The sequence below is a fragment of the Dreissena polymorpha genome, chromosome 3 (genome assembly GCF_020536995.1).
Source record: "Dreissena polymorpha isolate Duluth1 chromosome 3, UMN_Dpol_1.0, whole genome shotgun sequence".
Lineage (NCBI taxonomy): Eukaryota > Metazoa > Mollusca > Bivalvia > Myida > Dreissenidae > Dreissena > Dreissena polymorpha.
Window position 1 is genome coordinate 28,788,163 of NC_068357.1, and position 15,697 is coordinate 28,803,859.

Genomic DNA, 15,697 nt, shown 5'->3' on the forward strand with positions numbered 1-15,697 from the left:
CTGATAAAAATGTGTTGAAAAATAATTAATAAATTTATTATTGTATACACATGGCTTTAATTGTCATGAAGATTGCATAAAAATATTTAATAAGAATGATCATTATTTTGAAGTATTTTCCATGGATGTTTAAAACTACCGATCAATACATTTGTGGAAATATGTTTATTGTATTGAAATGATTAAAATAATCAAAACTGGCATGTATGTGGTAGTAAGTGATTTTTAAAGAAGTACACTTTGCTAGTTCTTCTTACTGATAACACATTTCACAGGATATCATCATGAAGTGAGCAGGAAAATATAATGTTTGCAGTGGGAGCCTTGTTGATATTTAGCCTACACTTCATAACCAACCACTGGAAACAGTTAAATTAATTCTTCCTTGTTATGTCAAGCGTTTGTTAAGATACATCAATGTAATTCCAATATCTATTTGTCTTAACATGAGACTTGTTCTGGGAAAACTGGGCTTAATGCATGTGTGTAAATTGTCATCACGGATTAGACTGTGCAGTCTTCACAGTATAATCAGGGAAGAAACTTTCCGCTTTTATTATTTTTTTGTATGAAGAAAGTCTCTTAACGAAAAATCCACTTAAGACTTAAAGTGTTGTCCTTGATAAGACTTTGTTGATTTCACAGACTAATCTGGGACGACACACTATACACATGAAATAAGCCCTGTTTTCAGAGAGCAAGGCTCATTTTATATGCACTTCAAAACCAAGCACTGACAAAATTTAATGTATTCTTACTTAGTCAAAGGTATTTCAAGCCTTTTTCTTGAATACATCAATGAAATTCAAATCACCATGTGTCTTCATACAATGATTTTTAGCAACTTTTTTTTATTATGAAAATGAAGTTATACGGAAATAAAATACTAAGGGTGAAATGGCTGGATAATGTGTATAGAGATATTTGTTTTGCTTCGTTACATCTTCAAATGGATGTTGATAGATGGAGCTAAGTACAAATAACTTTATGTAAATCTGTAATTGAATATTGGATGTCTATATATGGAGCTGTCAAGTACAAATGACTTAATGCTTTACAGTTAATCAGTTACTACCGTAAATACTCTAAATTAAGTTCTCTGACACTCTAAATTTGGCGATACCCCCATTTTTGCCAAAATAATTATTTTGAGTGACTTAAAAATTTTGGACAAACAGATTTTTGTCCATAATTAATGGCTCTTAATATCCTGATAGTTTATTTTATATTCTATATGCAAACAACATAAACCAGAACAACCTGCAAGGAATAAGCAGTCTGTTCAGGTTTTATCATGTTGTTTTTTTTATGCCCCCGAAGGAGGGCATATAGTGATAGACTGTCCGTCTTTCCGTCACACTTTGCGTTTAGGTTTCGAAAAATGCTCATAACTTCTATGTCGCTTCAGATAGCAACTTGATATTTGGCATGCATGTGTATCTCATGGAGCTGCACATTTTGAGTGGTGAAAGGTCAAGTTCATCCTTCAAGGTCAAAGGTCAAAAAACCAAATCCAAGGGAAGTACACTGTAACTCCAATATAACGCGGATGACGGGGTCCAAGCCACGCAACAGCGTTATAAACGGATCCGCGTTATAAGTTTTGAGCTCATTTATTGCAGGGGCTATAACATCAATAGTATAGCCTATAATATAGGTCCTGTAAAGTGTAAGCTGTGTTGTCATCCGACAATGCATGCATATAAACCGCATCGTATCGATAATATTATACATACCGCTTTTATAACGTGCACGTTAATCTGATAATCCAATAACATTACAACATCACTTACAAGAATAATAATCTTCAACATTTATGACGGTAAATATGTTTACGAATTTTGTAAACACCGCAATATGCATGCGCCATTTTTTCAGAAGTGTAAAGAGAACAGGTTGCATTATGGGGCAGAGCTTTCATTGGAAAAAGAAGCGAATCTAAATTTAGATGAATGCAATATGCTACATGTACAAATTGCGTCATACGACGTCATGCAAAAAACGTGATTTTCGGGGACTTTCTGATAGATCTACTGGGCAAAAGAAAATCTCTGTTAACAATTACAGTGCGTTAGCATGTTAATGAATCGTCTGGATTATTTAATAAATTTCTCGTACACGAAATAAATTAAATGACTAAATATTAGAATGATAATGAAATGACAGAAACACTTGTTTTATACTGTGCGCAGTATATTTTACAGCCGCTTCTTTTTTATACAGTAGAGTCAAACTGCAATCATATCAATGTAAGAATGTTTTATTGTTTTGAATAACTTTAATTTTATAATTATCCCGCTTGCACGTTCCTTATCAAAACTAGCGCAACGAACCGCGTTTAAGGAATACATGTAATAAACACTGACTGGCGAGTTTTCACACCTTTATTGACATTACACAACAGATTAACACCAATTAGCTGTCGAGTGTCGTTTAACCTATAATCGATTATAATCAGTAACACGGACGGATAAAGCAATCAAGCTGTGATAGCCGGCTTATTTGAATTTTCTGAAAATACATGAAGTTGCATAGCATGGATTTGAATCAGAAATGGAAGGTTGGAGAAAAAACGGGATCCAAGGACCCCCCGCGTTATATTGGACACAGCGTTATAACGGACCGCACTATATTTGAGTTACAGTGTAATAAGCTTTAAAGGAATATAATTATCTGTACCTGCCAACTGATATAAAAAAATATAATAAATCAAAGCGGCGCAGTAGGGGGCATTGTGTTATTGACAAACACATCTCTTGTTTATCGGCATCTTAGGGTTTCGAATGAAGGCTTTAAAACTTGAATCTAGTTACAGAGCTCCAGATAAGGTTTTGTGAAATTCTTAAATTACTACCAGATTTTCCAAAAGAATTCTTAACTCTGAAATTTTATTCTTAACGTTACTACTAAGTTTTGGAAAATAATTATTATTTTTTCTAAAAGACCTAAAAATAAATAATAATGGTTATTTTCATGCAAAAAAAAATCAAAATAAACATACTAGCAACTTTATTTATGCGAGTTCAACAGTGTCTTTTCAGTATTATACAATGTTATTTTTCAAATACCTTCATATGCCCAAACTGTGCTTAGATTGTATGCCTTAGATGAATTTTTACATATTTCACAATTAAAACGGATCTCCCCTTCAATCTTTTCAACGATTAGCCACGGGACTTGTCCCTTCCACTCGTTCAATGTTTTTTTTGTGTTTAAGTTTGGTCCCGTCGTGTCGCGTTTTTGTTTAGCTTTTCTGACTGTGTCGGCAACTGAACAAACAACATCGTATAAGATCTTTTCTATAATGTCTTTCTTAACATTTAACTTCGGCTTACTTTGCGTACAATATGTTAAAAGCGTGTTTTTGGACGCTTTGCATTTTTTTAGGACATTCTCTGGGCGCCGCCATTTTTTTTGCCAGATAGACTGTATACGCCGCTTTTATTGGAAAAAATGCGCTTTGTTATACAAACCTGATATCCATTCTATATAAGCACCGCAAAGATCTTTAATACGCAAAAAGAACTCAATAAAAATCGATACGATCCGATGTAAAAATAATATTCGTAACTTGATTTTGAAATTCTTAATGGTATGACAAGATTTTAAAATAAATACGTAACGGACTTGAAAATAATTCGTAATTACGAAAATACGACCCTTATCTGGAGCTCTGCTAGTTAGAAAGGCCTTAAATTAAATTTCATTTTATAAGGGAATACAAACGTCTCAATCTGCATATCTGAGTGGTTAAGGGTTAACAACACTTAGCCTTGTTCTGGGAAAAGTGGGCTTAATGCATGTTTGTAAAGTGTCCTAAGAATTCAGCCGATGCAGTCCCCACAGGCTAATCAGGATGACATTTTCTGCTTTAATGGAAATTTTGAGTTAAAGGAAGTCTTTTCTAAACAAAGATACAGTTGAAGCAGAAAGTGTTGTTCCTTATTAATCTGTTTGAGAAGAAATCACTGCATGTTGTAGGTGGTGTTTGCAATGCCGTACGACAGTCCAATCCCTGGATACGGCAACAACACTGTGAACACCATGAGACTGTGGTCGGCCAAGGCTCCAAACAGCTTCAACCTTCGCTTCTGTGAGCATGACTTTGTTATCCTTGAATGAGCAGGGTCATGCGAAAATGGGTCTTATTTCATATGCAGCTAGTGTAGCTGCAGACCTCTCTGCACAGTCAGGCCAAGAGCTACCCTGTCACGCAGGGATTTGTAGTCTCATTAGCTCTGGATCAGACTTCATAAATGTGATGGTCTGGTCTGGAGTTACACTGGCCGCATATGGCAAGAGAATATTTTAACACAACGCCGCTGATATGGAAATATGAATTAAATTTTCTGGATAACACTGTATTACAAGTCTGAGAATACATTCTGACAAACAGTTCGAAGTTTGTCAGTAATTTTGTGTGGCAAATGTGATGTGTAAAAAAACACCAAAGAAATGCAATTATCCCACCCACCAGTTTTCAGCGGGTATGTTTTTAGTCTGAAATATGCTAGAACCACATCACAGATGAGAGTATGAACTTTGCTGACAGTGATTGAATATTTTTATTTGATAAGAATTAATGAATTTAAAGACATTAATATGATAAGTGTGGTTTCCCATGTATCCTTCTGATTTTCTTCTCATGTATTCTATCAATGTTTACATCAAAGTAAAGTATTCGTACTTATAAGTTAAGTATTTATAACAGTACCTTAAGTTTTTGTATCAATAATTCAAGTTTATATTTTTCATTTTCCATTCAAATGCATTCAATTCTGTGCCAGGCAAAGCTTCTGTGCATTAGAATTTTTTTTGTGGGACACATTGAGGATATTTGTGGGATTTGATGGAATATTGTTTTTTAATTCATGAGTGATCATAGAAAATATAGATTTTCTATGATCGTGAGTGAATTAAAAAGTATATTCCACTAAATCCAACAATTTTCTTTTTATTTTATGCTTTTGTTTCACCGCTTATTTACATTGTTAACGAGTTATACTGGAGAATTTCGCTGGAATAATGATGTCATTTCACAGAAAACAGTGAAAATTATCGATAATTTTCACTGTTATTTTTCACTGTTTGAAACAGTGACTTATCAGTTTTAATTAATTGATATTTCTCTATAAACCACCGGCAAGCATAAAATAAATGATCTTATTAATCCATTATGACTGTAAATCAGAACTATTGTTACCCAGTATTTTCTGGTTGTAACATACCTAAAGAAACCCAGCAAGCCTACACACCTGCTGATTATGTTTTTTATTCAGTTTTAACCCTTTCCAACTCAGAGGGAAAGTGAAAACAGCTATGTGCAAACAGCATGAAGCCAGAACAGCCTGTGAGTAACTCGCAGTCTGTTCAGGTTTAATGCTGTTTACTGTTCATCATTTAAGGGTTGGGAATGAAGCCTATAAAACTTTAACCTAGTAAGAAAGGTCTTTAATTCAATTTTACTTTCTAAAGGACTACAAACATGTAAAAATACGTATCTAAGTGGTAAAGGGGGAAAGCCTACCTAACATGTGAGCTTAACGTGGTACACTGTTCTCTTACAAACATGTGATAAAAATGTCACTGTTCTTGACATGTAAAGATGCTGTGATTATGTTGTTTGATTGTCTGTTTATTTACAGTCAACAGCGGTGAATACATCAATGCTGTGTGTGACAGAAACCTTGCAGAGAACATTTCTCGTGTCCTGTACCCCAATGATAATGTAGGTGTACTTAATGCTACATTACCTACCTGAGTCAGGTCTCTTGTGCTATGTCGTAGTATGGCAATATGATTTAATAGTAGCGATACATAAAATTTGATACTTGTTATCCCCTGCCAAAGGTGGAGGGATATAGAATTGGGATTGTCCGTATGTTTGTCAGTCAGTCTGCCACACAATTAATTTTTGGCGGGGGATATCAATTTAACTAATTTGCTTGTTTTATTATGTTTGTTAACTTATAGATTAAGACATTCCTAGATAAATATACTAAAAGATTAAGACAAACATAAATTAATACACATATAGTTTAATAAACTTATAGATAAATACACTTGTAGATTAATACACTCATATATTGATAGACTCATAGATTAAGGCATACATAGATTAAGACACTGGTAGATTAGGGCATTTATAGATAAAACATACATTAAAACACGCTTCGATTGATACACTAATAGATTAATACACACATAGATTAATGAACTCATACATTTATGAACTCATAGATTAATACACTTAAAGATTAATACACTCATAGATTAATACACTTAAAGATTAATACACTCATAGATTAATACACTTAAAGATTAATACACTCATAGATTAATACACTTAAAGATTAATACACTCATAGAATAATACACTTAAAGATTAATACACTTATAGACTAAGGCACTCATAGATTTATGCACTCATAGATTTATGCATTCATAGATTTATACACTCATGGATTAATAAACTTCTAGATTAATACACTCATACATTAATACATAAATAGATTAATACACTTATAGATTAAGACACTCATAGATAAAGACACTCACAGATTAAGGCTCCCAAAGATGTATACACTCATAGATTAACACACTCATAAATTAATAAAATACCCTGGTAATAGATTTATACATAAATAGATTAAAACACTTATAGATTAAGACACTCAAAGTTTAAGACACACAGATATTAAGACACTCATAGATTAAGACACTCACAGATTAGTACACTTGTAGATAAAAGTACTAATCAATTAAGACATTCATAGATTAAGACAATCATAGGTTAGGCCCCGTATATGTTAAGACACTCATAGATTAAGACACACATAGATTAAGACACTCATACATTAATACATTCATAGATTTAGACAATCATAGGTTAGGCCCCTTATATGTTAAGACACTCATATATTAAGACACTCATATATTAGGACACTCATAGATTAAGACGCTCATTGATTAGGACACTCATAGATTAAGACACTCATAGATTAAGACACTCACAGATTAGGGCACTTGTAGATGAAGACACTCATTGATTAATACATTCATAGATTAAGACAATCATAGGTTAGGACTCTTACATGTTAAGACACTCATAGATTAAGGCACTCAAAGATTAAGATGAAATTAGATGAAAACACATACAGATTAAGTCATTCATAAATTAAGACAATTATAGGTTAGGACACTGATATATTAAGACCTTCATAGATTAAGGCACTCATAGATCAATACGCTCATAGATGAATACGTGATTCTGTTCATTTCAGTTCTTTGAGGGTAAGGAGCTCCGTCTGAAGCAGGAGTACTTCCTGGTGGCAGCCACCCTGCAGGACATCATACGCAGGTTCAAGTCGTCACGCTTTGGTTGCCGTGACCCTGTACGCAGCTCGTTTGACGCTTTCCCTGGCAAAGTAAGGCCTAGGTACCAGAACTATTTGGGGCAATGTATTTTTATATGACAAAATGGCATTTTGTTGTTTGAATGATATTTATGAGCTTTTGACAGTACAATACTGGTTAAGTACTTGAATTTCATCAGAAGTTATATTCTCAGTTTGGAAGTCAAATTGAGTAACATGTTTCTTTTCATTGCTTGTAGATTTTGAATTTACCATAATGATGCTGATTCGTTTAATTTTTAGCTTGGCTGTTTTCGGAGAAAACCCGAGGTATTGTCATAGCCAGCTCGCCATCTGCCGTCCGCCGTAGACGTCGTGCTAAAACCTTAACATTGGCTCTAAAATCAAAGTGCTTCCACCTACAACTTTGAAACTTCATATGTAGATGCACCTTGATGAGTTCCACATGCCACACCCATTTTTGGGTCACTAGGTCAAAGGTCAAGATCACTGTGACCTCTAATATAAAACTTTAACATAGGCTCTAAAGTCAAAGTGCTCCCACCTACAACTTTGAAACTTCAGGTGTGACAAAGCTCTTGTTTTTCTATTTTTAATACTTCAATATTTTGTTCCAACCTCATTCTTACCACATAAAGGATTTAGCAGCATAGCTCCAGACCAGCTGGCAAAGTTGCACAATCTGGTCAGAAACTGCAGTGTTTGCTATAGTCATACAGGTGTAATGGTCTCATTCAGCAGACAGGGTAGCTGACCTGACTTAGAAAACGCTCAGGCTGGTCTGGGGCTATGCTGTCGCCATATTGTATAAGACCCATTTTGGCACAATCCGCTTCAATCTCTGTCTCGGGCTGTCTGTCACAGGACTGTCACACTCACAGGTAGCTTATCGGTGAGCGCAGTGGTAAATACAACTGCTTCTCCCCCAGGTTCCGTCCCGGTTCCCTGCAGCATGTGAGTTTAGTTGTTGGTCACCACAGTGGACAGGTGGGGTTTCTCTGGGCACTCTGGCATATCCCCCACAATACAAGACCAGACCAAAGTTGGAAATCTTTCAGTAACAACTTAATAGCTGGAAATTGCAGTTATAATTCAAAATTCATGCAAAGTTTTTTTTAGTGTATTAAGCAAATCAGGAAGGAGTGCTGGGACACGATCAGGGTCCTCACTTTATTCAGCCATATAGCACACACACATCTGTCACAGGTAGCTATCCAGCTGAATGACACCCACCCTGCCATGGCAATCCCAGAGCTGATGCGTATCTTTGTGGATATTGAAGATCTGCCGTGGGAGAAGGCATGGCAGATCACTGTGGCTACCTGCGCGTAAGTCATAAATAATGTTTTTAGTGAGTTCTGGGAAAATTGAGCTTAATGCTTGTGGGTTAAGTGTCACCCCAAATTAGCCTGTGCAGTCTGCTTGGATTAATCAGTGATGTCACTACATGCTTTCATTGAATTCACCTTTTAAAGAAAGGCACTTCTAAATGAAAACCCAGTTTAGGCTTAAAGTGTCATCCATGATTAGCCTGTTCAGATTGCACAGGCTTATCTGTAAACACTTTATTCACAAGTGTTCAGCCCACTTTCTTAGAGGAAGGTAAGATAGATAGTAAAGAAGTAGTCAAGGTAATTAAGTGTATTATGTATATGTGTTTAAGTTGATTCTAGCCTAGTTGAATCTAATAATATCTATTTTGTGGATTTTAGTGTAAATAAACCTACTGGTACATACAATAATTTTACTATTGTCTTTGTTTAGCATTTAGGATTTAATGTTTAATTTGTTAGGGACTACAAACTCATTAAAGTGTTATTTGAGTGGTAAAGAGTTATATGCTATAATGAAAATAAAATCATTGCAAGCCCTGAAATACTGATATGCAGCAAACAGTATTGCTGGTTGCATGAGGCCATTTAACTTTGCTTCCAAAATTTAATGTTTTATTGTATTCCAGATACACGAACCACACAGTGCTGCCAGAGGCCCTGGAGCGCTGGCCGGTCTTCCTCCTGGAGAGCCTGCTGCCGAGGCACCTACAGATCATTTACTACATCAACCACCTCTTCCTTGAGGTTGGAACATTGTTGTTTGTTCTTCAAAATTTGCAAAATGATAATCTGGGTCTGCATCTTTCAACAATCAACATGTTAATTTTAATTTAGCTAGATGCAACATGTACAAAATATTGTATGAGAAAAGGGGGAAAGTAAAAGTAAATTTCTGAGAACAGTAAATCTGCATTTGTGTTATTTATTTCTCTTTGTATGCCTTTAACATTTGTTTAAATAGTAAAATAAATAAAATCAGGGGCGACACTTTCAAGCTTTTATGATGCTTTTCATTTAAAGGAAGTCCCTTCTTAGGAAAAATCCAGTTTAGGCTGAAAGCATGGTGCCTGATAAGTCTATGCGGACTGCACAGGCTAATCTGGGATTACACTTTTCGCTCTTGCATTAAGCCCAGTTTTCACAGAACCAGACTCATTCAGATCAACTGACCCACACAGTTTACCTCCATTTCAGGAAGTGAGGAAGCATTTCCCAGGCGATCTTGGTCGCCTTCAACGAATGTCAATTGTTGAAGAACATGGAGAGAAGAAGATCAACATGGCCCATCTTGCCATTGTCGGGTCACATGCCATCAACGGAGTGGCTGCCATCCACTCGGAGATCATCAAGAACAACACGTAAGTCACCCGCTGTTAATTCAGTGTTTTATTGTGCAAATATTGGGCCTTTATTGCCCCATTCCCAATGGAAATACGTATATACTTTTTTCAGATGGGATGTACAAATCCAAATTGAAGGTTTCCACACAAAAAAAGTAAATTAAATGCAAATTTTAGTTAATGTCCATATTTAAATCTATGCCACCAACCTAAGTAAATATAACATTTAAAAAAACTTGTTCTCAATTTTTAAGTATTTGTTACCAAAAAATACACCAATTTCCCAATGTTAATCAAAACAACATAATTTTTCCCAAACCAAAGGGCCCAGCCCGATTCACAAAATTGTGCAAAAATTGCACTTTTATATAAAGTAGCAGGGGACAAGGCATTTTTCCCTTTTGATGATTGTTCTCAAGTTATGCAGATTTTATTATGTGATGCTGATTGTGCCTGTGATAAATGATTCCTTTCTACAGCAGTTTTTTACACCAAATGCAAGAAACAAATCTCCTGAAAATAGGGAAAATGGTTTTTATTATCCCCGCCGAAAAAAAATTCGGACGGGATATAGTAATTGGTCCTGTCTGTTCATCTGTGCGTTGGTCTTTCCCTCTGAAACTTTGTTCAGAGCATAACTCCAAATCTGTTTAATAAATTTACTTTAAACTTAGGATATAAACAGATGGCAACTAGGAGAGGTGCAGTGACCAAGAACCATAACTCTATCTTCCTTAGGTTTTGAATTATCTCCCTTTATATAATTTCAAACTAAATTCTTGTCCAGAGCATAACTCTAAATCTACTGAAGGGGTTTACTTGAAACTTGAAATATAGACAGATGGCAAGTAGGAGAAGTGCAGTGACTATGAACCATAACTCTATCTTCCTTAGTTTTTTAATTATCTCCCTTTAATTAAGTTCAAAGTAAAAAAAAATCCGGAGCATATGTCTAACTCTACTGAAGGGATTTACTTGAAATTGAAATATAAACAGATTGTAAGAAGGAGAAGTGCAGTGACTAAGAACCATTACTCTATCTACCTTAGGTTTTGAATTATCTCCCTTTATTTAATTTCAAAGTAAATTTTTGTCCAGGGCATAACTCTAAATCTACTGAAGGGATTTACTTGAAACTAGAAATATAAACAGATGGCAACTAGGAGAAGTGCAGTGAACATGAACCATAACTCTTTTGGCCAAGTTTTTTAATTATCTGCCTTTATTTTTTTTAAATATTTTTTATTTATATTTTATTTATTTATAATTTTAAATTATATTTAATTAAATTTCATAGTTAATACTTTAGCTTTTCAGGTGCAATCATTTACAAATATTATTCTACTCTCTAAAACAAATGTTGTAATGCAAGCAAACATATTTCGGCGGGGATTTGGCATTTTGTGACAAGCTCTTGTTCTCAATTGGCAAAAAAAAATTGTAGATGGGATGACAAATACAGAGATTGACATCTTTTTCCTTTCATTCTAATCTTAGCTCTGATTCTCAGTAGAGCAGTGGTCAGTTACTAGCTTAAGTATATGCACTTAGTACTTCATTAAAGCACAGTTAAGTCTGCCCAGTGGTAATTGGTTAAATAAACCTTTTTTTACCCAAATACTATTAAGTACAACAAAATAATTATTTACATACATGTTTTGCAGTTTCCGGGATTTCTATGAGATGTTCCCAGATCGATTCCAGAACAAGACAAACGGTATTACTCCTCGTCGCTGGCTGCTGTTGTGTAACCCAAGCCTGTCAGACGTCATTGCTGAGGTAATATACTGTTGTGTAACCCAAGCATGTCAGACGTCATTGCTGAGGTAACATACTGTTGTGTATCCCAAGCCTGTCAGACGTCATTGCTGAGGTAACATACTGTTGTGTAACCCAAGCCTGTCAGACGTCATTGCTGAGGTTACATACTGTTGTGTAACCCAAGCCTGTCAGATGTCATTGCTGAGGTTACATACTGTTGTGTAACCCAAGCCTGTCAGACATCATTGCTGAGGTAACACAAACTGATTACTGTGGGATGTTCGTAGCTTATTTTGTCAATTGTTTTTGGGTTTGAAGACCTTTTCTTTCCGTAAGATATGTAGAAAATGCTTTGATCAAAAACAATGAACATTGGTTTGATGGTTATGTGGGAGGAAAGGAAGAAGTCTTTTGAATTTGGGGTCAAAAGATCAAAGAACAAGGTCAAAGGGGCTTGTAACAGTACATTTGTTTCTGTGGAACATCTTGAGAATCCTTTGGCCTATGAGCATGCAAATACATATAGCGGTTAATTGAGTTAAAAGAAAGACACCTGCGGTTTTTAGCTCGACTATTATATATGAAATATATATAGTGGGGCTATCCTACTCACCCCGGCGTTTCCGTTTCCGTGCAAATGTTAAAGTTTTCGTCCTACCCCAATTATTTTCATTGTCCCTTGAAATATTGCTTTCATATTTTGCATACTTGTTTACCAACAAGACCCCAACCTATCAACAAGAGCAGACAACTCTATCAAGCATTTTGTCATAATTATGGCCCCTTTTCCACTTAGAATATGCAGCAAATGTTTAAGTTTGCGTACTACCCCAAATATTTTCAATGTCCCTTGACATATTGCTTTCATATTTTGCATACTTGTTTACCATCATGACCCCAACCTATAAACAAGAGCATACAACTGTATCAAGCATTTTGACATAATAATTGCCCCTTTTATACTTAGAATATGCATATTATTGATAAATCTATGTTAAACTTTGCGTACTACCACAAATATTTCCTATATCCTTTGACATATTGCTTTTACTATTGCATACTTGTTTACCAACATGACCCCAACCTATAAACAAGAGCAGACCACTGTATCAAGCATTTTGACATAATTATGGCCCCTTTTACACTTAGATAATTGAACATTTTGCTTAAATTGCCATAACTTCTTTATTAATGATCACATTTTATTATTACTTTGACAAAACAACACTTACCTGAACACCACAATAGATTCCACCCAAACAATACCCCACGCTTCTACCCAGAATCCATTTCCCCCCCCCCCAATTTTTTTTAACTTCATCTTATAAATTACCACACCCCATATTATACCCCCTCCCCTACCCCCCCCCCCAACCTCCCCCCTCCCCCAAAGATCGTCTAATAAATGACCACACCCACATACCCCCTCTCAACCGCCCCCCTCCCCCCTCCCCCCCCCCCCCCGCACTTTTTTTTTTTCTTTTTGATATTTTTGAAAGATTGTCTAATAAATTATTGAATATGAACAATTTCCCCATGAATAGTCGAGCGCGCTGTCCTCTGACAGCTCTTGTTTAGGTAACAGATCAAAGGTTAAGGTCACAGGAATTTGTAACAGGATATTTGTTGATACAGTTTATATTTTTTACGCTTTAACCTTTGATCGTGCAAATTTGTCATACTGGTTACATGTTGGGAAACAACGACACATTTTGATTATGACAAAGGTCAAGGTTATATGAGCTTTTGTCAAAAAATGGTTTCTGCATCATATCTATAGAACACTTTAACATTTTATCATCTTAATGTGTATGTTGATTTCCTGTGAGGAACAAATGATGCCAGTCAGTTGTGTGGTCATGAGGTCAAATTTTAAGTTCACAGGTTCTTGCAACAGGAAATTTGTTTCTTCACAATATTTTGAGAACGCTTTATGGTTATTTGGGTGGAAAGGAAAGCCACTATAACTTTTGAGTTATAAGCAGGTCAAACAAAGTTTTTAGGGGCTTTTATCATACAAATGGTTTCTGTCCTTTGTCCTGTGATCCTCTTAATTGCTGTGCTTGTTATTGGAAGATTGACAGATATCTATTTATTTTTAGGTCACATTTCAAAGATCAAGGTCACATGAACTTGAAACATGAAAATTGTTTTCACACCATAGAATTCTTTAGATAATATAAATCAGTTTACTAGTAAGTCTTAAGAACGGTTGACCTCAACAATTTTGAAACCAAGAGATCAAATGCCAAGGCAACGGGATGACTTTGCTGCAAGTTAGGGGGCATACATTATTTACATGTGACTGTCTTATGTGATTGTGTCCCATGATTGTGTTATGTGACATAATGATATATGACTATGTCATTTTACTGTATTATGTGACATAGTGTCAAGTGAGTATGCTATAAGACAGTGTTATGTGACATAGTTTCAAGTGAGAAATTCATAAAACAGTGATATGTGACATAGTGTCAAGTGAGTATTTCATAGAACTGTGTTATGTGACATAGTGTCAAGTGAGTATTTCATAAAACTGTGTTATGTGACAAAGTGTCAATTGAGTATTATATAAAACAGTGTTATGTGACATAGTGTCAAGTGATTATTTCATAAAACAGTGTTATGTGACATAGTGTCAAGTGAGTATTTCATAAACGGTGTCATGTGACTGGTCCATAGAACAGTGTTTTGTGACATATCGTAATGTGACTGTACCATCTAACTGTATAATGTTATTGTAGAAAATCGGTGAGGAGTGGGTGACTGACCTGTACAAGCTAACAGATCTGAAGCAGTATGACACCAACGAGGCATTCCTTCGAACTCTTACCAAGGTCAAACAGGTAAGGCAGCACATGGTCATTTTTGAGGTTCCCTTACATGCTTTGACCAAATTGTTTTCCCATGGTGATCATCCACCGTCCAGGATATTGACGTTGTTATATATTTGTAGTCAGAAATGTAGGGGCATTTTAAACAATTAAGCCCCCCTTCAAATAGTGAGGGTATATTGCTTGGTGGTGTTGGGGCAGGGCTGTCAAGGGGCATATGAGTTTTGTTAGTGTTCAGCATACTGGACAGAGGGTTTTTATTCCCCGATTTTGAAGAAAAGGGGGTATATAGTTTTCGCACTGTCCGTCGTTCAGTTTGTCACACTTTTCGTGTCCGCACTCTAATTCAAATAATTTTCATCCGATCTTTACCAAACTTGGTCAGAAGTTGTATCTAGACAATATCTAGGTCAAGTTCAAATACGGGTCATGCCGGGTCAAAAACTAGGTCACGGGGGCACTTAGTGCATTTCAAGCTCATAACTTCTATCAAGCGTTTATAGGGGGCATAAGTCATCCTATGGTGACAGCTCTTGTTTCCAGATACTTTGGTTTTCTCCACAGCAAAAGACTACTCCAAAATTAAATATCTTACAGGAAAAACTTTATATCTAGCTGGAAATTGCAGCTGTAATTCAAATTTGTCCCATCTTTCATGAGTCAAATGAGCAAAGCACTTTTGGGTGCTGGGATTCGCTCCAGGTCCTATCATTATGTAGCCTCATGTGCAGAAGGACCACATACACTTTGGAATACACACACTTAGTTGGTAGTTTGGTCTTAGATCAACAAATAGGTAGGATGGAAACCAAAAGGCCCTTCAAATTTTAGGTTTAGAAGTCAAAGGTCAATCTCACAGGGCTTTAAACATTTAATAATATCGGTACTATAGATAGTTTGAGTACTGTAAATACCCAAAATAAAAAATTCCCTGAAGTAGATTTTCAAATATGATAAAACACACTAGGAACTTGTATGGATACTTTATGGTACAGTCATCTTTAAATATATTCAGGCATTAAAGCACTTAAATTTAACTTAAGCTAGGGTAT

The 15,697-nt window shown here is 35.5% G+C and overlaps 1 protein-coding gene across 1 annotated transcript in view; it reads left to right on the plus strand.

The window, feature by feature from the left end:
• The window catches only part of LOC127873451 (glycogen phosphorylase, muscle form-like), a 54,560-nt gene that overhangs the window by 23,144 nt on the left and 15,719 nt on the right, over positions 1-15,697 (plus strand). Inside the window, exons 5-12 of the mRNA XM_052417326.1 lie at positions 3,982-4,093; positions 5,646-5,728; positions 7,284-7,427; positions 8,583-8,704; positions 9,337-9,454; positions 9,905-10,068; positions 11,715-11,829; positions 14,556-14,657. Of these exons, the coding sequence (XP_052273286.1) occupies positions 3,982-4,093; positions 5,646-5,728; positions 7,284-7,427; positions 8,583-8,704; positions 9,337-9,454; positions 9,905-10,068; positions 11,715-11,829; positions 14,556-14,657 (960 nt within the window). The remainder of the gene's footprint in view (positions 1-3,981; positions 4,094-5,645; positions 5,729-7,283; positions 7,428-8,582; positions 8,705-9,336; positions 9,455-9,904; positions 10,069-11,714; positions 11,830-14,555; positions 14,658-15,697) is intronic.